Below are 24,805 nucleotides of genomic sequence, written 5' to 3' on the forward strand. Positions count from 1 at the left end.
ATCTAGCATCCTCTCCGCCACCGTAATACTGCTCTTGACTAGCAGCGCCACCCCCCCCCCCCTCTTTTGCCTCCTTCTCTGAGCTTACTAAAACACTTAAACCCCGGAACCTGCAACATCCATTCCTGTCCCTGCTCTATCCATGTCTCCGAAATGGCCACAACATCAAAGTCCCAGGTACCAACCCATGCTGCCAATTCCCCTACCTTATTTCGTATACTCCTGGCATTGAAATAGATACACTTCAAACCACCTACCTGAACACTGGCCCCCTCCTGCGACGTCAAATCTGTGCTCCTGACCTCTCTACTCTCATTCTCCCTTACCCTAAAACTACAATCCAGGTTCCCATGCCCCTGCTGCATTAGTTTAAACCCCCCCAAAGAGCACTAACAAATCTCCCCCCCAGGATATTTGTGCCCCTCAGGTTCAGATGTAGACCATCCTGTCTGTAGCTCCGCCCCCGCTATTCTGACCTGCTGCGCCGGGCCCAACGCCTCAGCCCCCCCGCCGCCCGACACCCGCGCGGGGTTCTTTGCCTGCCCGGCCCCGCTGGCTGCTTGTGGCGGCCCCAAAGGCCGACGATAGTCGGGGGGGGGGGGGTGCGTGAAGACTCGGGGATTTCCCCGAAATCGCCGCGAATCGCGGCCACCGGAGGGAACTCTTGTTGTTGCGGTCGCCCTGCTCGCCCACGCCACCGGAAGCCCCATGTTCTTGTGTATTGATAGGATTAGATGAAGTAAGCTTGTGTGAAGCATAAAGGCCAGCAACAATAAGATGGGCCAAATGACCTAATTCTGTGTTGTGGTGAAATCGGACATTCAATGAATACTTTGCAGCAAATTGGAGCTACTAGCTGCAAATTCCATTTGAGATTAAGTAAATGTTAGGAACCCTTGTCTGCATTAAAAAAAATATATATATTTTATTCAAGATTTTTGGCCAAACATAACATTACGTAGTGTTTCTTTTACACAACAATAAAGCAATATAAATAACAGTGGCCAGTTTTAAACAAATAAATAAATAATATATAAACAAAAACAAAAACAAAACTGAATGGCAACTGCCTTGTCCAAAATAAATACTCTCCAAAAATACAATCCAACAATCCAATATACAATTACCTATAACAAATACCTATACATATTATACATATACAATAACATCTCTGAGAGTCCGTCCGATTCCTCCCCCCCCCTCCACTTTCCCCCCCGCCCCCCCCTCCCCTCCCCCCTGGGTTGCTGCTGTTGTCTACTTCTTTTCCATTCCCTCTATCTTTCTGTGAGGTAATCGACGAACGGTTGCCACCGCCTGGTGAACCCCTGAGCCGAACCCCTTAACACGAACTTAATCCGTTCTAAATTTATAAACCCTGCCATGTCGTTTATCCAGGTCTCCACACCCGGGGGTTTGGCTTCCTTCCACATTAACAATATCCTGCGCCGGGCTACTAGGGACGCAAAGGCCAACACGTCAGCCTCTCTCGCCTCCTGCACTCCCGGCTCTTCTGCAACCCCAAATATAGCCAACCCCCAGCTTGGTTCGACCTGGACCCCCATCACCTTCGAAAGCACCTTTGCCACCCCCACCCAGAACCCCTGTAGTGCCGGGCATGACCAGAACATGTGGGTGTGATTCGCTGGGCCTCTCGAGCATCTCGCACACCTATCCTCTACCCCAAAAAATTTACTGAGCCGTGCTCCAGTCATATGCGCCCTGTGTAACGCCTTAAATTGTATCAGGCTTAGCCTGGCACACGAGGACGATGAGTTTACCCTACGTAGGGAATCAGCCCACAGCCCTTCCTCAATCTCCTCCCCCAGTTCTTCTTCCCATTTCCCTTTCAGCTCATCTACCATGATCTCCCTCTCGTCCCTCATTTCCCTGTATATGTCCGACAGCTTACCATCCCCCACCCATGTCTCTGAGATCACTCTATCCTGCACCTCCTGCGTCGGGAGCTGCGGGAATTCCCTCACCTGTTGCTTCGCAAAAGCCCTCAATTGCATGTACCGAAATGCATTCCCTTGGGGCAAACCATATTTTTCCGTCAGCGCTCCCAGACTCGCAAACGTCCCATCTACAAACAGATCTCTCAGTTGTACTACCCCAGCTCTTTGCCATGCTCCAAATCCCCCATCCATTCTCCCCGGAACGAACCTATGATTGTTTCTTATCGGGGACCGCACCGAAGCTCCCGTCCTTCCCCTATGCCGTCTCCACTGCCCCCAAATTTTCAATGTAGCCACCACCACCGGGCTTGTGGTGTATTTCTTTGGTGAGAACGGCAACGGTGCCGTCACCATTGCTTGTAGGCTAGTCCCCCTGCAGGACGCCCTCTCCAATCTCTTCCACGCCGCTCCCTCCCCTTCTCCCATCCACTTACACACCATTGAAATATTGGCGGTACAGTAGTACTCACTTAGGCTCGGTAGTGCCAGCCCCCCCCTGTCCCTACTATGCTTCAAGAATCCCCTCCTCACTCTCGGGGTCTTCCCAGCCCACACAAAACCCATAATACTCTTCTCGATTCTTTTGAAAAAAGCTTTCGTGATCACCACCGCGAGGCACTGAAACACAAAAAGGAATCTCGGGAGGACCACCATTTTAACCACCTGCACCCTACCTGCCAATGACAGGGACACCATGTCCCATCTCTTAAAGTCCACCTCCATCTGTTCCACCAACCGCGTTAAATTAAGCCTGTGTAATGTACCCCAATTCTTGGCTATCTGGATCCCCAAGTACCGGAAGTCCCTTGTTACCTTCCTCAACGGTAAATCCTCTATCTCTCTGCTCCGCTCCCCTGGATGCACCACAAACAACTCACTTTTCCCCATGTTCAGTTTATACCCTGAAAAATCCCCAAACTCCCCAAGTATCCGCATTATCTCTGGCATCCCCTCCGCCGGGTCCGCCACATATAGCAACAAATCATCCGCATACAGAGATACCCGGTGTTCTTCTCCCTCCCTGAGTACTCCCCTCCACTTCCTGGAACCCCTCAATGCTATGGCCAGGGGTTCAATCGCCAGTGCAAACAATAACGGGGACAGAGAACACCCCTGCCTCGTCCCTCTATGGAGCCGAAAATAGTCAGACCCCCGTCCATTCGTGACCACGCTCGCCATCGGGGCCCTATACAGCAACTGTACCCACCTGATAGACCCATCCCCAAAACCAAATCTCCTCAGCACCTCCCACAAATAATCCCACTCCACTCTATCAAATGCTTTCTCGGCATCCATCGCCACCGCTATCTCCGCTTCCCCCTCTGGTGGGGGCATCATCATTACCCCTAGCAGCCTCCGTATATTTGTATTCAGCTGTCTCCCCTTCACAAACCCAGTTTGGTCCTCATGAACCACCCCCGGGACACAATCCTCTATCCTCATTGCCATTACCTTGGCCAGAATCTTAGCGTCCACATTCAGGAGGGAAATGGGCCTGTAGGACCCGCATTGCAGCGGGTCTTTTTCCTTCTTTAGGAGGAGCGATATCGTTGCCTCTGACATCGTCGGGGGCAGCTGCCCCCTTTCCCTCGCCTCATTAAAGGTTCTCATCAGTAGCGGGGCCAGCAAGTCCATATATTTCCTATAGAATTCAACTGGGAATCCGTCTGGTCCCGGGGCCTTCCCTGCCTGCATGCTCCCAATCCCTTTCACTACTTCCTCCGTCTCAATCTGTGCTCCCAGTCCCACCCTCTCCTGCTCCTCCACCTTAGGAAATTCCAGCTGATCCAGAAAGCACACCATTCTCTCCTTCCCATCCGGGGGCTGAGCTTCATATAATCTTTCGTAAAATGCCTTGAACACTCCATTCACTCTCTCCGCTCCCCGCTCCATCTCTCCCTCCTCATCTCTCACCCCCCCTATCTCCCTCGCTGCTCCCCTTTTCCTCAGTTGGTGGGCCAGCAACCTGCTCGCCTTCTCCCCGTATTCGTACTGTACACCCTGTGCCTTCCTCCATTGTGCCTCTGCATTACCCGTAGTCAACAAGTCAAATTCTACATGTAGCCTTTGCCTTTCCCTGTACAGTCCCTCCTCCGGTGCCTCCGCATATTGTCTGTCCACCCTCAGAAGTTCTTTCAACAACCGCTCCCTTTCCCTACCCTCCTGCTTTCCTTTATGTGCCCTAATAGATATCAGCTCCCCTCTAACCACTGCCTTCAGCGCCTCCCAGGCCACTCCCACCTGTACCTCCCCATTATCATTGAGTTCCAAGTACCTTTCAATACACCCCCTCACCCTTAAACACACCCCCTCATCTGCCAATAATCCCATGTACATTCTCCAGGGTGGACGCTGTTGTTTTTCTTCCCCTATCTCCAGGTCCACCCAATGTGGAACATGATCCGAAATGGCTATAGCCGTGTACTCCGTCCCCGTCACCTTTGGGATCAATGCCCTTCCCAAAACAAAAAAATCTATTCGTGAATAAACTTTGTGGACACAGGAGAAAAACGAAAACTCCTTACTCCTAGGTCTACTAAATCTCCAGGGGTCTACTCCTCCCATCTGCTCCATAAAGTCCTTAAGCACCCTAGCTGCAGCCGGCCTCCTTCCGGTCCTGGACCTCGATCTGTCCAGCCCTGGGTCCAGCACCGTATTAAAATCTCCACCCATTACCAACTTCCCCACCTCTAGGTCCGGGATTCGTCCTAACATACGCCTCATAAAGTTGGCATCATCCCAGTTCGGGGCATACACGTTCACTAATACCACCGCCTCCCCTTGCAATTTGCCACTCACCATCACGTATCTGCCCCCACTATCCGCCACTATAGTCTTTGCCTCAAACATTACCCGCTTCCCCACTAGTATGGCCACCCCCCTGTTTTTTGCGTCTAGCCCCGAATGAAGCACCTGCCCCACCCATCCTTTGCGTAGTCTGACCTGGTCTATCAGCTTCAGATGCGTCTCCTGAAGCATAACCACATCTGCCTTAAGTTTCTTTAGGTGTGCGAGTACCCGTGCCCTCTTAATCGGCCCGTTCAGCCCTCTCACATTCCACGTGATCAACCGGGTTGGGGGGCTCTTTACCCCCCCCCCCCCCACCCCCCCCAGTTGATGACTAGCCATCTCCTTTTTCAATCCAGCTCCTCACCCGGTTCCCACGTAGCCGTATCTCCCCCAAGCGGCGCCCCCCCCGCCCCGACCACCCCCCCCCATACCAGCTCCCCCTTCTCCCCAGCAGCAGCAACCCAGTTAACCCCCCCCCCGCCCCCCGCTAGATCCCAAACTAGCGTAATTGCACCCCCCCATGTTGCTCCCAGAAGTCAGCAAACTCTGGCCGACCTCGGCTTCCCCTCGTGACGTCGGCTCACACTAAGCGAGGCCCCCTCCTTCCTGCTTCCCTGTTCCCGCCGTGATTACCATAGCGCGGGAGCAAAGCCCGCGCTTCCCTTTTGGCCCCGCCCCCAATGGCCAGCGCCCTCAGCTCCTCATCCTCCCTCCCCCCCGACATGGGGAAGAGAGAAAAGTTACAGGGTCGCAGGATTAACAACTTGGGAAAGTCATCTCTTCCCTCTTTTCCCCCCTTCATCGCACATATTCACCCCCCCACTTTGTCCCAAACGTTCTTTTTCTGGCCCGCTCACTCCAGTTTCTCCTCGACAATAAATGTCCACGTCTCATCTGCCGTTTCGAAGTAGTGGTGTTTCCCTTGATGTGTGACCCACAGTCTTCCCGGTTGCAGCATTCCAAATTTAATCTTCCGTTTGTGCAGCACCGCCTTGGCCCGAATCAAGCTTGCCCTCCTTCTCGCCACCTCCGCACTCCAATCTTGATATACGCGGATCACCGCGTTCTCCCACCTACTGCTCCGAGTTTTCTTTGCCCATCCGAGGACCATCTCTCTGTCCTTATATCGGAGAAATCTCACCACTATGGCTCGAGGGATTTCTCCAGCCCTCGGTCTTCGCGCCATAACCCGATAGGCACCCTCCACCTCCAGCGGACCCGTCGGGGCCTCCGATCCCATTAACGAGTGCAGCATCGTGCTCACATATGCCCCGACGTCCGCCCCTTCTACACCTTCGGGAAGACCAAGAATCCTTAAATTCTTCCTCTTCGCATTATTCTCCAGCACCTCCAGCCTTTCCACACACCTTTTGTGTTGTGCCTCGTGCATCTCCGTTTTCACCACCAGGCCCTGTATGTCGTCCTCATTCTCAGCAGCCTTTGCCTTCACGACCCGAAGCTCCTGTTCCTGGGTCTTTTGCTCCTCCTTTAGCCCCTCAATCGCTTGTAATATCGGGGCCAACAGCTCCTTCTTCATCTCCTTTTTGAGTTCTTCCACGCAACGCCGCAGGAACTCTTGTTGGTCAGGGCCCCATATTAAACTGCCTCCTTCCGACGCCATCTTGCTTTGTGCCTGCCTTCCTGGCCGCTGCTCTCGAGGATCCACCGCAATCCGGCCACTTTCCTCTCTTTTTTCCATCCGTGTCCAGGGGGGATTCCCTTCTGGTTTACCGCACAGTGTTTTTTGCTGTTAAAATTGCCGTTGGGGCTCCTATCAAGAGCCCAAAAGTCCGTTCCACCGGGAGCTGCCGAAACGTGCAACTTAGCTGGTCATCGCCGCACCCGGAAGTCCCCCTTGTTTGCATTTTATGGTAATTTGTCTGTGTGCCTTCAATAAAGTTGCAAATTTTGTTGCTAGTCATCCCTTTAAACATTTAAAATCAAATTATGCAATTTGCAGCAATAGCAAATCTCACCAAGATCACATTTGGGTTTAACGTGCCAATAATATCCTGTTATGCTCTGTTCTTTATAAAGCATCCTAAATTTAACCCTGCTGGTAAGATTTTTTTATAAAACCTTTATCTGTATTATCGTCCTTCCTCTTTCTCTATTTCCGTTCCATTTTAGATTAATGTACCTCAAAACAGAAACCAGACACACCCAAAGTTTGATCCTCTGCAGTCTCAGTGGTACGGCACGGTAGCACAGTGGTTAGCACTGTTGCTTAACAGCGGCAGGGTCCCAGGTTCGATTCCCGGCTTGGGTCACTGTCTGTGTGGAGTCTGCACATTCTCCCCGTGTCTGTGTGGGTTTCCTCCGGGGGCTCCGGTTTCCTCCCACAAGTCCCGAAAGACGTGCTTGTTCGGTGAATTGGACATTCTGAATTCTCCCTCAGTGTACCCGAACAGGCGCCGGAATGTGGCGACTAGGGGATTTTCACAGTAACTTCATTGCAGTGTTAATGCCAGCCTACTTGTGACAATAAAGGTTATTATTATAGATGCTTCCAATTACTCGATTCCTGAGCTGTAATTAGACTGTGGGGCTGAATTTTCAAATCAAGATCAAAAACCTGATTCCAGGATAATTACAGGGTCCTGACCCCAACCCACAACAATCTTGGAATGTAAATTCCCTAAACTGTTACCAGGCAGCTGTGAGGGGAAGTGGGGTGGTGGGGTGGTGGTGGGGTGGTTGGGGGGGGGGGGAGCTTCCTGCAGAGCACAGTGGCCAAAATGCAGACAACTGCCATGATGGGGCCCGCCACGGCCTTGCTGAAGAGAAGAGGCAGCATCTGGGAGGACCAGCAGCGTCAATGAGCACAGAAGTGGCGAAAAAGCCGAACATGCAGTAACAGCTCATGATCTGTCACAAGATTCCCCAGGGCCCCAACTTTTCCAAGACAAAATAAAACTAACTTGGCCTGCTTTGAACTCAACAGCTGAGCACTAACACCCAATCCCCTCCTCCTTCCCTCTCATTGAAGTCTGTGGAAGCAGGGGGGAGGGTGGGGTGTCTAGTGTCATCCTCTGGGAATGCTATTTTCAAATCGCACCCCTCCCCTACACCACCGACAATTGAAAATCAAGTTTGTATAATCTAAGTTGTCTCCCGCTGACTGCTAAACTTTCAAAATGGAAGAGGACTTTATTTCAAGCGGAAAAATGTCCCCTTTTCTCCTGCAGTCACTCATGATCATCCTTTGGTCCCAGTTTGCCAAATATTGGCCTCTCTCTGGTCACTCTTGTAGCCACCTGGGATGGCCACCTGCAAAGGACCATGGGAATTTTGGCCAACCCAGGACTCAGACACACTCAGAGCTTGTGTGTGTATTTGCAACCCAGGCAGCGAGACGCGATCGAAACCCCCAGCTTGTTTGCATTCTAATGGCCCATTTCCCCAGAACAAAAGGACTGGACTCAGGTAACCGATACAGATGCAGACTAACCTGCGCCACTCCCTTTGCTAAGAAAGCCCAAACAATGACCACTCATGACACACCCAGCCATCAAAGCACCCGCCTCTTTATTGGCCAAAATCGAAGGCAGTGATCGAAGCTTGTCGAATTATTGGGTCCAAAGCTAAGGACCGCCCCAAAGAGCGCAAAATCCCAGGGGGATAAAAAGAGACACAGCCATGTGCTCGGTCTCTCTTGGCCCCGGCCTACGCCTAAAACCAAGTGTAGCATTACGACCAGAAGACAAGTTCAAGACCAACGGTCGCTACCAGATGGATGAGCCCAGCAGAAACGAAGCCACTTCTTCTACCCAGCCACGCAAGATCTGAACAAAGGCCTTGTTCATCTGCAAGGAGCCGGTTGCCCTGAAGTTAAGTGTAGGTTATTGTAGTTGTTAGGTGTAGTTTAACTTGTAGTGTTTTATGTTGCATGTCGAAGTAATCCTTGTGTGTAAATAAACTATCTTTGAACTTGAACTGACTAACTGGTTGTTTGGTCTTTGATCGATATCCGGTAAAGCCTTGTGGTGGTATCATTTGATACCTGGCGACTCTGAAAAGCAATATTATCATTAATAACTGCCATATCTAGTTAATTTGGCAACATTATTGGTGACGCTGGTGGGATAGTATTCCACTCATTAAAAAGAGCAACATTATTGGCGTCTCCGGTGCCAATTGACAACACTCTTTCACATTCATAGATGATGCCTGGTCAAGTATGACTGAATGGAAGAAAAAGGTGTCAGTGTTGAACATGACCTTCTCCTCAGAAAAATAAACGGCGCTCTCTCTCACACACTTAGCGGCAAACACGGCATTCGATGGTGCAGCCATCTGATTCAGCCCAGGAAATAAACCTGGGACTTTCCTAATCTGTGAGGGCCAATAGCAATGTCCCTCTGCACAATTATCCACTGGCCTGCCAGGGAAGTTCATGTTAACGAATCAAATAAATGTTTTGTTTTCACATGGATTATAGTGAGATATTTCCCTCGCCATATGACTCACTACACGATGCACTGAATCTGCATCACAACTTGTGGTGCATGTTCGCAGAATATATACTCTGCAACAAGGTGCCAAACATTTTTCACAGCTAAATGTGGGTGATTTTCGAATCAGTTTGTTTAGTGTTGTGCAGTTAAGCACCTGAGGGCCAAAATCTCCGGTCGTTGCGATTCACTTTTCCCTCCAGCAGTGCGGCCCTCGGTCGCGGGTTTCCACGGTGACATGGGGTGGTTTAAATGAGAAATCCCATTTACAAGCGACAGGAAGATAGAATCCGCCATCAGTGAACGGCACGCGGCCGAGAAGCACTCAGCTGGCGGAGCAGCGTATCCTGCCCCTGATCTTTTCATATAAGAAATAAAAACAAAGTGAAAATTCAATGTTAAAAATTGTCTGAGTAGTTACTGTTAAAATTACGATTTTCGAGGCTTCTGGTGACATCATGTGAGAGCAAGATCTTTTGATTCCTTTTGCCAGTTTTTTGGGAGGGATCTTTGTGTTCCCTTCAGTGATATCCCATCAGTTTCAATAAGAACAACAAAGAACAAAGAAAAGTACAGCACAGGAACAGGCCCTTCGGCCCTCCAAGCCTGCGCCGACCATGCTGCCCGACTAAACTAAAATCTTCTACACTTCCTGTGTCCGTATCCCTCTTTTCCCATCCTATTCACGTATTTCTCAAGACGCCCCTTAAATGTCACTATCGTCCCTGCTTCCACCACCTCCTCCGGCAGCGAGTTCCAGGCACCACTATCTTCTGTGTAAAAAACTTACCTCGTACAGCTCCTCTAAACCTTGCCCCTCGCACCTTAAACCCATGCCTCCAAGTAATTGACCCCTCTACCCTGGGAAAAAATCTCTGACTATCTGTCTATGCCCCTCATAATTTTGTAGACCTCTATCAGGTCGCCCCCTCAACCTCCATCGTTCCAGTGAGACCAAACCAAGTTTAGTCAACCTCTCCTCATAGCTAATGCCCTCCATACCAGGCAACATTCTGGTAAATCTCTTCTGCACCCTCTCTAAAGTCTCCACATCCTTCTGGTAGTGTGGCGATCAGAATTGAACACTATACTCCAAGTGTGGCCTAACTAAGGTTCTATACAGCTGCAACATGACTTGCCAATTTTTATACTCAATGCCCCGGCCAATGAAGGCAAGCATGCCAAATGCTTTCTTGACTACCTTCTCCACCTGTGTTGCCCCTTTCAGTGACCTGTGGACCTGTACACCTAGGTCTCTCTGACTGTTGATACTCTTGAGGATTCTACCATTCACTGTATATTCCCTACCTGCATTAGACCTTCCAAAATGCATTACCTCACATTTGTCCGGATTAAACACCATCTGCCATCTCTCCGCCCAAGTCTGCAAACAATCTAAATCTTGCTGTAACCTCTGACAGTCCTCATCGCTGTCCGCAATTCCACCAATCTTTGTGTCGTCCGCAAACTTACTAATCAGACCAGTTACATTTTCCTCCAAATCATTTATATATACTACGAACAGCAAAGGTCCCAGCACTGATCCCTGCGGAACTCCACAAGTCACAGCCCGCTAATCAGAAAAGCACCCTTCCATTGCTACTCTCTGCCTTCTATGACCTAGCCAGTTCTGTATCCATCTTGCCAGCTCACCTCTGATCCCGTGTGACTTCACCTTTTGTACCAGTCTGCCATGAGGGACCTTGTCAAAGTCCTTACTGAAGTCCATATAGACAACATCCACTGCCCTACCTGCATCAATCATCTTTGTGACCTCCTCGAAAAACTCTAGCAAGTTAGTGAGACACGACCACCCCTTCACAAAACCGTGCTGCCTCTCGCTAATATGACCACTTGCTTCCAAATGGGAGTAGGTGCTGTCTCGAAGAATTCTCTCCAGTAATTTCTCCACCACTGACTTAAGGCTCACCGGCCTGAAGTTCCCTGGATTATCCCTTCTTAAACAAAGGAACAACATTGGCTATTCTCCAGTCCTCTGGGACATCACCTGAAGTCAGTGAGGATCCAAAGATTTCTGTCAAAGCCTCAACAATTTCCTCTCTTGCCTCCTTCAGCATTCTGGGGTAAATCCCATCAGGCCCTGGGGATTTATCCACCGTAATATTTTTGAAGACGCCCAACACCTCGTCTTTTTGGATCTCAGTGTGACCCAGCTATTTACACACCCTTCTCCAGACTCAACATCCACCAATTCCTTCTCTTTGGTGAGTGAGATCCCCTCTCATCCTTCTAAACTTCAATGAATACAGACACAGAGTCCTCAACCATTCCTCATATGACAAGCTCTTCATTCTTGTGAACCTCCTCTGGACCCTTTCCAAGGCCAGCGCATCCTTCCTTAAATATGGGGTCCACACCTGCTCACAATGCTCAAAATGGGGTCTGACCAGAGCCTTATACAGCCTTAGAAGTACATCCCTGCTCTTATATTCTAGCCCTCTCGACATGAATGCTAACATTACATTTGCCTTCTTCACTACCAACTGAACCTGCACGTTAACCTTAAGAGAATCGTGAACAAGGACTCCCAAGTCCCTTTGTGCTTCTGATTTCCGAAGCATTTCCCCATTTAGAAAATAGTCTATGCCTAAATTCCTCCTTCCAAATTGCATAACGTCACACTTTTCCACATTGTATTCCACCTGCCACTTCTTTGCCCACTCTCCTAGCTTGTCCAATTCCTTCTGCAGCCCCCTTGCTTCCCCAATACTACCTGTCCCTCTACAGATCTTTGTATCATTTGCAAACTTAGCAACAGTGCCTTCAGTTCCTTCTTCCAAAGTTAACTTCATCTGCCAGACCTCGAAGGGTGTGAAAGAGCAAGGCGAGATATTGAAGGGCATGGAGGAGGCCTTGTCACAGCACGAGAGGCAATTTGCCTCATTGGAAGCAGAGTTGCTGATCATGACAGAGGGTAACAAGAGCCTGAGGGCAAAAGTGGAAGACCTGGAGAGCAGGTCGAGGTGGCTGAACCTCAGGATGGTGCAGCTGCCGGAGGGAGTGGAGGGCTCAGAGTTGTTCTCTCAGCTGGCGGGGAGCAAAATCATGAGCTGATCACACAGTCACCATGCTGCCTAAAGTAAACGTCATTGGTCAAGATAAAATTGACAGATACAAGAATTGGGGTGGGCTACTGATTTTTGGAAAATGGTATAACTCTTGCATCTGAACCAGTGTAGAGCGCACCCCGCAGATGGCACACCAGGCTAACGACTGCTGGGACCACACGTGACCCGCGCTGTCGAGAACGCAGCCTACCGGAGGCAGACCATCGCGTGTGGGCCGGCTGATGATGCACCAATGAGGTTGCGACTGCGCGCAGCGTGCGACCCGTTAACGCCGATTTGTATGGAACGATACTGCGGTACACTACATACGAGAGCATCGCAAACCGTCGTTGGACTGTCACCTGCCCCGATTCCGGAGTCGGGGGCCATTCTCCACCCGATCGGCGTTCACGGTTCCGGCGTCAGGCTACAGAGAATTCCGCTCCTTTTCTTTGATGTGCCGGAGCTGGCAAGGGTCCTTCACCAGAGAGAAGGGGTGGGGACCGTTCTGAGGAGGGCTAATGGGGACTTTGCGGATGAGAGACCGGTTGGGGGAGTTAATGATGTTTTATCGCAATGTGTTCATGTTTCTTCTTATTGTTTCTCGGATGGCGAGGCTATAAAAGGGGTGTTTGATCGTGTGCTGGTAGTGGAAGAGTGGTGTTGTAACGACACGAGGGTTTGGGCACTTGGATGGGGAGGGCGGGGGAGGAGGGATTAGGCTGTTGCTTTTGTTGGCGTTTTTGATGGGGATTCTGGGTTGGGCTACCTCACCAGCAAGCAGGAGTAGCTACTGAACGGGAGTGGAATGGGGGGAGGGGCTGTGACTAATTGGACTGGATTGGATTTGATTTAGTGGCACGTGTACTGAGGTACAGTGAAAAGTATTGTTCTGCGTACAGTCCAGACAGATTGTCCTACACATGAAAAATCATGAAAAACAGTTTTGGTGGGCACAACGGGTCTCGTTGTTTGGTGGGGGGAGCAGCTTAGCTGAGTGACAGGTAGCCTGGAAGCCTAGGGGTGGAGGGAGGGGATACTGGATTGGGGAGGGGGGGGGGGGGGCGGAGAAAGGGAGAGCTAACATCTCATCTCAGGAGGGCTGGGACCCAGGAATTTGTAAGGAGGGGATGATTTATCACCATGGCAATGGCTGACTCGAGGGTGAGGTGGGCGGTGAGAAAGCCCCGGAACGGTTAGCCACCTGGAACATGCAAGGCCTTGGAGGGGGGGGGGGCGGGGGGGGGGGGGGGTGTAAAGGCAAGGACTTCCTCTCACTTAAAGGGTTTGGGATCTGGTGTGCTGTTTGTCATGATATTCAGGTGAACATCACAGCACATACATACATACATAATGATGGATAGATCAACGGGCCAATCAACACGCACAACACGACAGCCAATCACAGACAAGAGCATACACAGTACAAAACAAGGAACACGACACTTCCTGGGCACTCGAGCAGGAGACGGCTCAGGGCACAGAGCTCATTGCCAGCCACTCAGACATTCACCATGTGCTGAGTACCAGAGTTTACTATGTTAATAGTTGATTGAAATAAAACTGCGTTGTACCATTCGCAACCGTGTTGGTTCATCTGTGTATCAGAGTACCCAACACTTCACTGTTCTTACAGGAGACTCACCTGCAGGTACAGGACCAGACCAGGCTATGGAAGGCCTGGGTGCGGGTGGACGGGACATTTTTGTCATGGGTAGGATTCTTCTTCCCGGGGTGAAAAGGCAGAATATTCGGCAGTGATTGTTTCTGACCATGCCCCGCACCTGGTAGATCTGGACTTGGAGGAGGGTCGAATGCAGGACATAGGGGCCGGGATTCTCCACTCCTGCGACCAAGTTCTGACGCCAGCGTGAAAAGTGGCGCGAGCCACTCCAACGTCAACGGGCCTCAACTGGCAAGGTGAATCGCGCCACACTGCCCCAACGCTGGCTCGCCGATTCTCCAGCGCCGATTTTCGGGCGCCCGCGGGATTGCCGCCGTACCGGTCGGGGGCCGCTGAAAGCAGCCCCTCCCCGGTGATTCTCCGGGCCTCGACGGGCTGCGTGCTGCCTGCTGGGGCCATCCTGGAGGGGGGGGGGGGGGCGGGGGGATCTGACCTGGGGGGCGGGACCTCCACGTTGGCCTGGCCCGCGATCGGGGCCTACCGATCGGCGGGCGGGCTAGTTCCGTGGGGGCCTATGTTCTTCCCGTCTGGCCCCTGTAGGGCTCCGCCATATTGCCTGGGGCCGGCGTGGAGACGGGAACCCGCGTGCATGCGCTAACTCGCGCCGGCCTTGGCCCAGACGGTCTCACTCTCTGCTCAGTGGGAGGCGTTGAAGGTGGTGGTTAGAGGGGAGATCATATTGTGCAAGGTACACATGGATGGAAGGAGCGACAGAAGTTAGTGGATGAATTCCTGGGAGCGGACCATAGGTATGCGAGCGACCCAACTCAAGAACTATTGGCACACCGGAAAAAGCTACAATGCAGTTTGAGCTGCTGTCGATGGACAGGGTGGTGTGGCAGCCGTGGTGTTTGAAGGAAGTGGTGTACAAGTACGGGTAGAAGCCCAGCCATCATTTGGCTCACCAGCTAAGGTGGTAGGGGGCTGCTAGGGAGATCATTCAAGTTAGGGATTCGGAAGGTCGGCTGTGTCCGCCCCTGGCAAGGTGAATGCGGCATTTCAATTTTTTTATGAGAGGCTTCATGGGTTGGAGCCACCAGGGGGGAATGGCTGAGTTTTTAGAGGATCTGAAGTTAGCCAGGGTGAGGGAGGAATTGCGAAAGAGGTGGAGGCGCCGTTGGGACTGGAGGAGGTTCGAACAGCCTTCGGAAAGATGCAGCTGGGGAAGGCACCGGGGCCGTTTGCGTTCCCGGTGGAATTTTAGAAAAAATTGGTTGTGTTATTGATGGGGATGTTTAATGATTCCCTGGAGCAGGGCTCTCTTCCTGACAGATTGAGGCAGGCATCCATCTCCCTTCTCCTGAAACAGGATAAGGATCTCACAGAGTGTGGGTCATATCGCCCGATTTCACTGTTCAATGTAGACACGAAGCTTTTGTTTTTTAGAAATATATTAATTTGTTTTTAACATTTTGAAGTTTTATACATAAAACAAAACAATGCAAAACAACAAGAACAACAGAACCCCCCCCCCCAGTCTACCAACCAACACCCCAATAAACGCAACAACCCCTCCCCCAATGCGGGCCGCAGCTCCTCCGCCCACTTGGCCTTAACCCCCTCCAGCAACACCATGTCCTTCTTCAAAATCTTCCCGTAAATCGCTGAGATGACCCCCCCCCCCCTCCAACCTATCACTGGCAACGCTGCCTCCAGCAACGAGGGGGGAGGTGTCAACTGAAAGGTCAGGAAAGCCTTCCTTGCAAAGTCCCGCACCTGCCTATACCCAAAGGCCCCACCCCACGGAATCCCAAATTTCTACGTCAACTCTTCCAAACTCACAAACCGCCCTTCCAAAAATATATCCTTCATTTCCATCACCCTGCGCTCCTCCCATCTCCGAAACCTACAATCCAGTCTTGCCGGCTCAAACACATGATTCTCTCAATCCGGCATCAGCTTCGACACAAAACGTTGGATCAAGGTCCTGGCGCTGAGTTGGAACCCTGTCTCCCAAAGGTAGTTGGGGAGGAAGAGAAGGGATTTACAAAGGGCCGTAAGCTGTGGTCCAACATGGGGTGACTGCTCAATGTGGTTCTCACCCCATCTGCGGTGCCAGAACCAGAGACACCGTATCACTGAACGCAGAAAACATATTCGATAGGGTTGAGTGGCGGTACCTCTTTGTGGTCTTGGAGAGATTTGGACTGGGCCCTGGGTTTGTGTCATGGGTGCGGTGGTTGTACGAGGCTGCTTCTACTAGCGTTCTTACCAACGCCATAACTTTGGGTCATTTCGGTTACATAGGGGGACGAGACAGGGGTGTCCTACGTCTCCCCTCTTGTTCGTACTGCCGATTGAGCCAATGGTTCTTGCCCTGAGGGCCTCAAATAAGTGGAGAGGAATTGTTAGAAGTGGGGTGGAACATAAGGTGTCCTTGTATACATGTGACCTTTTGTTATACTTGGGGGATCTCGAACCAGTGATGGGGGACAGAATGAATATATTGAAGAACCTTGGCTCCTTCTCTGCATACAAATTTAGGGAAGAGTGAGTACTTTGTGCTCGGCACCTTGAGGAATTATAGAATTTACAGTGCAGAAGGAGACCATTCGGCCCATCGAGTCTGCAGTGGAAAGAGCACCCTACCCAAGGTCAACACCTCCACCCTATCCCCCTAACCCAGTAACCCCACCCAACACTAAGGGCAATTTTGGACACTAAGAGCAATTTACCATGGCCAATGTGCCAGTATTCCTGTGTTGGCATGGGTAGGACTATGTACCGGTATTCCCGTGGTGATATGGCTGGGACCATGTTCAGTATCCCTGTGTTGGCATGGGTGGAACTGTGTGCCAACATTTCTTTTGTTGGTATGGTGGAACTGTGTGCCAGTATTCCCATGTTGTTATGGGTGGGACTTCCTGTGCTGGTATCACTTGGACTGTGTACCGTACTCCCTGTTGGCCACATGTAAGACTGTGTACCCAAAATCTGGACACTGATACATTGCACCAACAGTCATTACTACTAAAAGTCATATCCTGTCACTCATATTTTCACTAACTTCCTTCCTAAAGAGGTGAGGTAACGTGATGTGGGGTGGGCATGGGTCCAGGTGGGAAAGCTGGGTAAATTCTGGAAATCTGAAAGTGAAATCCAGTATACTTGAAGTGCACAGTGGTCTTCTGAAGAAGCTGAAGAATTTGGAGTGATTTTCATTAATGTGCGTTGAATGAAGGGTCTTGTGTACAATGTTGCTGGATGGTGCTGGTCTAAATGGTTTCCTTTTTGAGTTTAAAAACAGAAAATATTGGAAAACTCAACAGGTCTGGCAGCGTTTATGGGGAGAGAAAGTTAAAATTTCAAGTCCGTATGGTTCTTCAGCGGTCCAAAGATGTGCAGGTCAGGTGGATTGGCCATGATAAATTGCCCTGAGTGTCCAAAATGGCCCTTAGTGTTGGGTGGGCTTGCTGGGTTATGGGGATAGGGTGGAAGTGTGGGTTTGGATAGGGTGCTCTTTCCAAGAGCCGGTGCAGACTCGATGGGCCGAATGGCCTCCTTCTGCACTGTACATTTTATGAAATCTATGAATCCACCTAACCTGCACATCTTTGGACTGTGGGAGGAAACCGGAGCACCCGGAGGAAACCCACGCACACACGGGGAGAATGTGCAGACTCCGCACAGACAGTGACCCAAGCTGGAATCGAACCTGGGACCCTGGAGTTGTGAAGCAATTGTGCTATCCACAATGCTACCGTGGTGCTCCTACAATGCTACTGTGCTGCCCGGGGGGGGGGGGGGGGCAGTCTTGGGGAGGGGGGGGGAGAGGTTACCTTTCCGTCTGGCAGGGGCTAGTTTTCGATATTTGGGCGTCCAGATGGCGTGGGATTGGCCGCAGCTACATAAATTGAATTTTATCAGCCCAGTGGGTAGGGTAAACGCTGACTTGCAAAGTTGTGTCATGTGAGAGTACCTTTAAGAAATGGGTGTTTATAAATGGGTGTGTATATAAATATCTGTAGTGAGAGTACCTTTAAGAAATGGGTGTTTACTACTGCAGTGATGTCAGAGAGTGGGTGGAGCTGGGCTGTCTGTCAGCTTTTTACTTTCATTTTTGAGCAGGCTGCAGGATGTGTTTTAGTTTTGTTTTCAGTGTTGGAGCTGAAGCCAGACCAAGCAGCTGTACTGCTGTTCTCTCTGCCATCAAAAGACTATCTCTTGATCATTTGGTGAATTCAGAATTATAAATGTTTTTAGTGGTGACTTGAACCTGATGTGCTTCTGATAAAGGTTTTGTTTTTAAGTCGTATGGATGTTAAAAAGGAAAGCTTAAAGGATTACTTAGTGTTGTAGTCTTTGGGGGTTGTATTTGAATTAATGGTTGCTAAGATGTTCACTGTATGTTTTAAAAAGGTTAGCTGGAGTTCAAAGAATAAACGTTGTTTTGCTTTTAAAAATACTTTCCATTTCTGCTGTACCACACCTGTAGAGTGGGCCGTGTGCTCCCCGTACCACAATCTAGTAAAAGTTGTGGGTCAGGTGAACTCCATGATACCCTTTGGGGTTCTCTAAACCCTGGCCCATAACAGGTGGGACAACCTCGCATTGTCCGTGGCGGGCTGGGGTCACTCCATCACAACAAACCCAGGCTCTTGTTTTTATTTTGGTGTCTTCCGGTATTTTTGCCCAAATCATTTTTGGGGGGGTATTGAGTGGCTTATATCGGGTTTCATCTGGGCAGGGAAATCCCCGGGGATTCGGAGGGGGCCCTACAGAGGGATAGACAGTGGGGGGGACTTGCACTGCCCAATTTGACATGTTGCTACTGGGCTGCCAATGTGGAGAAAGTGTTGGGGGCGGTGTGGAAAATTTTAAAATCATGGTACAGCTGAACTAGGTGACAATGTAAGTCAGCGAGCGTAGGTGTGCTCCAGGACTTGGAGCAAGTTAGGGTCAGGGCAGCAGTGTTTCCCCAATCAGTTCATTGATTGGAAAAAATGATTTCCCACCATAGACCTCCCCCTGCATCCACCTGAACACGGGGCGGGATTTTCCACCTCCACCTCGTGGCTTGTTTTCCTGCGGCACGGACGGCTCGGCATTGGCCAACACTGGGTTCATCACGGTGATCTCTGCAGGCTTTTGCATTGTTCGCTGGCCACGCTGCTGGGGAACACGCCGCGGGGCGCCGCCATCGTCGGGACTGGAAGATCCTGGCAGCGGGAACGACCAGAAGATTCAGTGACTAATTGTGTTTTCAACAATTCCAAATGTTTTACTTAATAAGTTTACAGGGCAAAATATAGTTGAGTAAAGACCCTTACTAAATGTGATTCTCACCAATTTCCATGTATGTCAAATGCTTTTATATGTGTTTATCTTGAAGGAATAATCGGGTTTTATTTGATCTGCACAGCTTAATATTCAATGATTTCAGCGACATTACTGCATAGTGGATCTCTGTATTTTAACTGTTCTGCTTCACATTAGTGCAAAAATTGTCAACTTGGCACATTGGCAGTGCCAGGTGGCACTACCTGGGTGCCAGGCTGGCAGGCTGGTGGTGCCTGGATGGAACCAGCAGCGCCAGGGTACCACCAGCAGTGCCCAGGTACCACCCTGCCCAAAGGGCATGCACCTGGGGTCTCCGATCCCCTGGGAGACTCCCACAAGAGCCGTTCTGTCCAGTCCCCATTTGTGGAGACCAGTACTGAACAGCACTCACCCAAGGTCTCCAAGGCAAAGGGGATAGATTCCACGCCTCGAGTACCTGGGGAAACTGCATTTTAAAGTGATACGAGCTGTATTGCTTTAATATGCAGATTTGCTAAAAGGTGATCCCACCCACAATGGGCGAGATTTACATCGCAACGTCTCGGGAGATCGCGTTACATCTCGTGAGGCGCTGCAAGCTACGTAGAGCACAGGAGCAGGGTCTCCTGGCTTCTATCAGCCACGCTGCGTCACGGCAAGACGCTTTCCGGGTGCAGCGTGGCCATAATATTGCACCCAATATCTCTAAATTCTCAGGCGTCATTTATTGAAAAGCATCGTTGAAAAATTAAAGCCCATTTTTTAACTCTTCCTAAACAATTAAATTTGATTCGGCATTTTTCCAGATGACAGCAGTTGATTGATCGGAAGCTGGTATCTATTATGGAATCAGAGAATGTTTACAGAAAAGTGTGTGCGTGTCAGCTGTCCACAAGAGTGACTGATAGTCCCACTCCCCCACCATTTCCCCACAGCCCAGTAAATCTATTCTTTTCAGATAATTAGCCATTTCCCTTTTGAAAGTCATGATTTAAGTTGCTTCCGCAACAGAATTCCAGGTCTTAACCACGTGCTGCTTACAGAAGCTTCTCCAATTTATCGTTGCAATCAAATTTCTTTCTGCACACACTCTGAAGTCTAACCTGTGGTGCCAGGAATTGGACACAATGTATACAATGTTGAACCAGGGTTTTATAAAATCTCCTGGCTTTTGTGCTCTCTATTTATAAAGTGCAGGATCCCGTTTATCTTATTAACCACTTTCACAACTGGTCTCGCCAAATTCAAATATTTGTGCCCTACACTCCCGGGTCCCTCTGCTCCTGTAAGCCCTTAAGAAATTAATCCTTTATTTGACATTGCCTGTCCCTGTTCTTCTGACCAAAGTGTATCATTAATAATGGAAAATTATCTATTATAATGACACGTTCTTAGATTTATAGAATGGTACAGTGCAGAACTATATGCGCCAGTCTTTGACAGAGCTATCCAATAATAATCCCTCTCGCCTGCTATTTTGCGAGATCCTGCAACTTTTCCCCTTCAAGTTTTTATCAAATTCCATTTGAAAGTTATTACTGAATCACCAGATCATAGCAACTCATTGCGCACGGTTTTTCCCTCACGGATCGTACTAAATCTGGTGCTAGTCAAAACATGGGGCTGCACAGTAGCATAGTGGTTAGCACAGTTGTTTCACAGCTCCAGGGTCCCAGATTCGATTCCCGGCTTGGGCCACTGTCTGTGCGGAGTCTGCACGCTCTCCCCGTGTCTGCGTGGGTTTCCTCCGGGTGCTCCGGTTTCCTCCCACAGTCCAAAGATGTGCAGATTAGGCGGATTGGCCATGCTAAATTGCCCTTAGTGTCCAAAAAGGTTGGGTGGGGTTACTGGGTTACGGGGATAGGGTGGAGGTGTGGGCTTAAGTAGGGTGTTCTTTCCAAGGGCCGGTGCAGACTCGATGGGCCAAATGGCCTCCTTCTGCACTGTAAATTCTATGATTCTATGCACGAAAGGAGTCCATTCGGCCCATTGGGGCCATTGCTATCCAATCTAATCTAGCTGTCCAATATTTTGTCCATGGTCTTGTAGGTTACATCACTTCATGTGCATATCCAAGGACTTTTCGAACACAACAAAGGATTCTGCCGGTATCGTTATTTCAGGCAGTGAGTTTCAGACCCTCTCCACACTCTGAGTTAAAAACCCCCTCTAACCCTCTCACCAATTACATAAACCTATCCACCATAACTATTCAGCTCTTCACTGAAGGAAATAAGGACTCTCATTATCCATTCCATCCAGGCGGCCCCCATAATTTTATGCACTTCAATTATATCACCCCTCTGCTTCTTCCGTTCAAAGGAAACAATCACCGCCTCGCCAATCTCTCCTCACAGCTAAACTTTTCCATTCCTGGCATCTTCTTCATAAAGCTTCTCTCGACCCTCTGTAATGCAATCAGACTTTTCATGTAATACAGTGATCAGAACTCTATGCCACATTCTAACAGGGTGTTTTACACAGTTCTAGCATCACCTCCCTGCTCTGCTAGACCATGCGTCGGCTAAGAAAGGAAAATATTCCATATGCCTTCCTAACAACTTTCTCGACCTGTTCTGCTATCTTCAAGGATCTGTGGACATGCACTACAAGGTCCCTCTAATCCTCTACACTTGTCAGTATCCTACCGGTTCTGTATATTCCCGAGCCTTGCTTGTTTCACCTCACAAGTGCATTTCCTCACACTTTTCCAGATTGAATTACGGTTGTCACTTTTCTGCCCATCTGGCCAGTGCACCATCTTCCTGCAGTCCACAGCTCTCTCCCTCACTATCTGTCAAACAGCTGGGGGTGAATTCTCCGCTGGCGGGATTTTCCATTCTGCCGGCAGCGCACTCCCGCCCACGGGTTTCCCGGCGGTGTGAGGTGGCCACAATGGGACATCCGATCGGCCAGCGGAGGGAACGGAGGAACACGCAGCTGGGAAGGCGGAGAATTCACCCCCTGATTTTTGTATCATCTGCAAACTTCTCAATCTCGCCACCTTGCCTGTAAGTCCAAATCATTGATGAAAGACGATGAAAACACAGCACAGTCTGCTGTGTAAAACGTTCCTTCGCTTAATTTCAAAGCGTTGTAACGAATGTTAGAAAATGCCCTGTCAAATCTTCAGTTTTCAAATCTGCCCAATCCAACATTTTGAAGGATTTTTTATTGATGCAATTGAAGAGATCGGATTTAACAAACATTTTTGATAGCTGTTAAAAAATGTTTGAGCAGTTCTACTCACACTGTGGTCCCCTCCAGCCTGAGGTATGCAAAAACACCAGGAAAAGCAAGGGACCTAGTACTGACACCTCTGCAATCCACTGGAAACAGCCTTCCAGCCACAAAGACAAACATATAATTTTCTCAAATTGAGCAACATAGCATTTACAGCCCAAAATCAAATGTATTTCTGTGTGCAGCTTCTGGAGACAGGCATCACTTTAAAAATCGTCTGTGTTAAAAATAATACCGGCTTCAAGATCCCAAATATTCTGGAGATTCCACTGGCACAACTTAAAACAGTCAGAGTTACTGTGGGTCTCTGGCATGTCAATAACATTCTCCGGCAATTTGTTCATCCACCAAAGTATGATTTGATCATTTTATCCCATTTCACGATAAATATTGAAAGATGGGAATATTATTTTTTAAATTAAATTTAGAGTACCCAATTAATTTTTCCAATTAAAGGACAATTTAGCGTGGCCAATCCACCTAGCCTGCACATCTTTTGGGTTATGGGGGCAAAACCCACGCAAACACGGGGAGAATGTGCAAACTCCACACGGACAGTGACCCAGGGTCGAACCTGGGACCTCGGCGTCGTGAGGCAACGGTGCTAACCACTGCGCCACCGTGCTGACCTAGAAAGAAATATTATTAACACCCCACATTGTCATTAAAAACAGCACATTCTTCACACCTGTGGAAAATAATAGCTGATGTTTTTAGACTTGTAAGAGTAAATAAAACGAATAAACGAGTTAATTAAAATGAACTTACCTACTGCTAAACACAAGAAGAGAATAGTTATCAAAAAGGAGTTTTCGGGCATGATTCCCAGTTCAATTTCCTCAGATAAGAATCTGACTTTTTCGAAATATGTGTCACTAATATTTGATTGGAACAAGTGCTGGAAACATTTACAAATCTCTTTTTTTTTAAGTTAACATTTGGAAATTGCAAATTTGCATCAAAGGGTTCAAATGATACATTGGGATGTGTCAACTACCCCTCTGATGAGCCTTTGAGTAACAGACGGCTGTTAATTCAGAGATATGTGTGATTCTACGAGTAACCACATCCCACTGCTCGTTCAGCTCTCACTGTTCAGAGACCAGACTCAGAAATTGCTACGTCATTTCCTGCGACCTGGTTCATGGAATTGTAAAGTGATAAAGTTGTATTGGCTCTTTGATGAAGCTGCAAATTAATCTGACATCTCTGCTCTTTGCTCGCAGAGCTGCAACTTTTTTTTTCTCCCCCCCACCCCCCCCCCTTGCAAGTCTTTATCCAATTTGCTTTTGAAATTTGCTATTTCGACTTCCACTGGCCTTTCAGGCAAAGCATTCCACATCACAGCAATTTGTTGTGTAAACTTCCCTTCCCTAAAAGTCAAAGAGGTGTAACCACTTTTAGGAAAGGTATTGTAATTTATGCCCTGTCGATTCTTCAGTTTACAAATCTGTCCAACATTTTGAAGGATTATTTATTGATGTGGATGAAGAGTTTTGATTTAACAAACTTCTTTGATAGCTGTAAAAAATGTTCAAGCAGTTCTACTCACATTATGGTCCCCACGGGCCTGCGGTATTGTGATGAATGATATCTGTATACACATGTACCTTTAATGCGTAGGCCCCTTTAAGACCTGGCATGGGTTGCTAAGGTCAGCCGGCTTGGGTGCCGAAGGATGGCCGCTTGGTAAAAAAGTTTGAAAAACACTGCTGTAAATGATACATTGAGCAATAAGGTGGCACAGTGGTCTTGTCACTGGTCTAGTAATGCTCCGGGGACCTGGGGTTCGAATCCCACCTTGGCAGGCGGTGAAATTTGCATTTAATTGGAATTAAATGTCTAGCGACAAAACAATTGTCATCATACCTATCTGGTTCACTCATGACCTTTCGGAAAATAAATCTGCTGGCCTTACTTTGTCTGGTCTACACGTGACTCCAGACCCACGGCAATGTGGTTGACTCTGAAATGGCCGAGCGAGACCCTCAGTTCAAGGGCAATTAGGGAGGGGCAACAAATGTTGGCGAATGAATAAAAAAAATGGCCTCACACTTATCTTTGTCAGACTTTCTGCCTTTGATTCCCCTTCCTGACTGGGATATTAGAATCAGCCAATCAGCAGTTTGCAGATGTATCAGCAATGCCATTTTCACCAGAGGAGCGGCTTCAATGTTTTTCGTACACTATTTTCTTTCGCTGATTGATGGGGTCTCACAGAGCACAGATTTCATCTATGTGTGCACCGAACACCTCATGCCAACCTTCATGGACAAGGATTGACATTCAGCAAATGCCTGAGCCCACAATCAAGTCTAGTTCACATTCGACCATCCAGCAAATTGTGTGCGG

At 49.2% G+C, this 24,805-nt stretch overlaps 1 protein-coding gene across 1 annotated transcript in view; it reads right to left on the bottom strand.

Moving 5' to 3' along the window:
- LOC140397950 (uncharacterized) overlaps positions 1 to 23,445 on the bottom strand; it is a 56,480-nt gene extending 33,035 nt beyond the window's left edge. The window contains exon 1 of the mRNA XM_072486204.1: positions 23,222 to 23,445. Within this exon, the coding sequence (XP_072342305.1) occupies positions 23,222 to 23,273 (52 nt within the window). The 5' untranslated portion in view covers positions 23,274 to 23,445. The remainder of the gene's footprint in view (positions 1 to 23,221) is intronic.
- Positions 23,446 to 24,805: the final 1,360 nt, after the last annotated feature.

The sequence above is a fragment of the Scyliorhinus torazame genome, chromosome 21 (genome assembly GCF_047496885.1).
Source record: "Scyliorhinus torazame isolate Kashiwa2021f chromosome 21, sScyTor2.1, whole genome shotgun sequence".
NCBI lineage: Eukaryota > Metazoa > Chordata > Chondrichthyes > Carcharhiniformes > Scyliorhinidae > Scyliorhinus > Scyliorhinus torazame.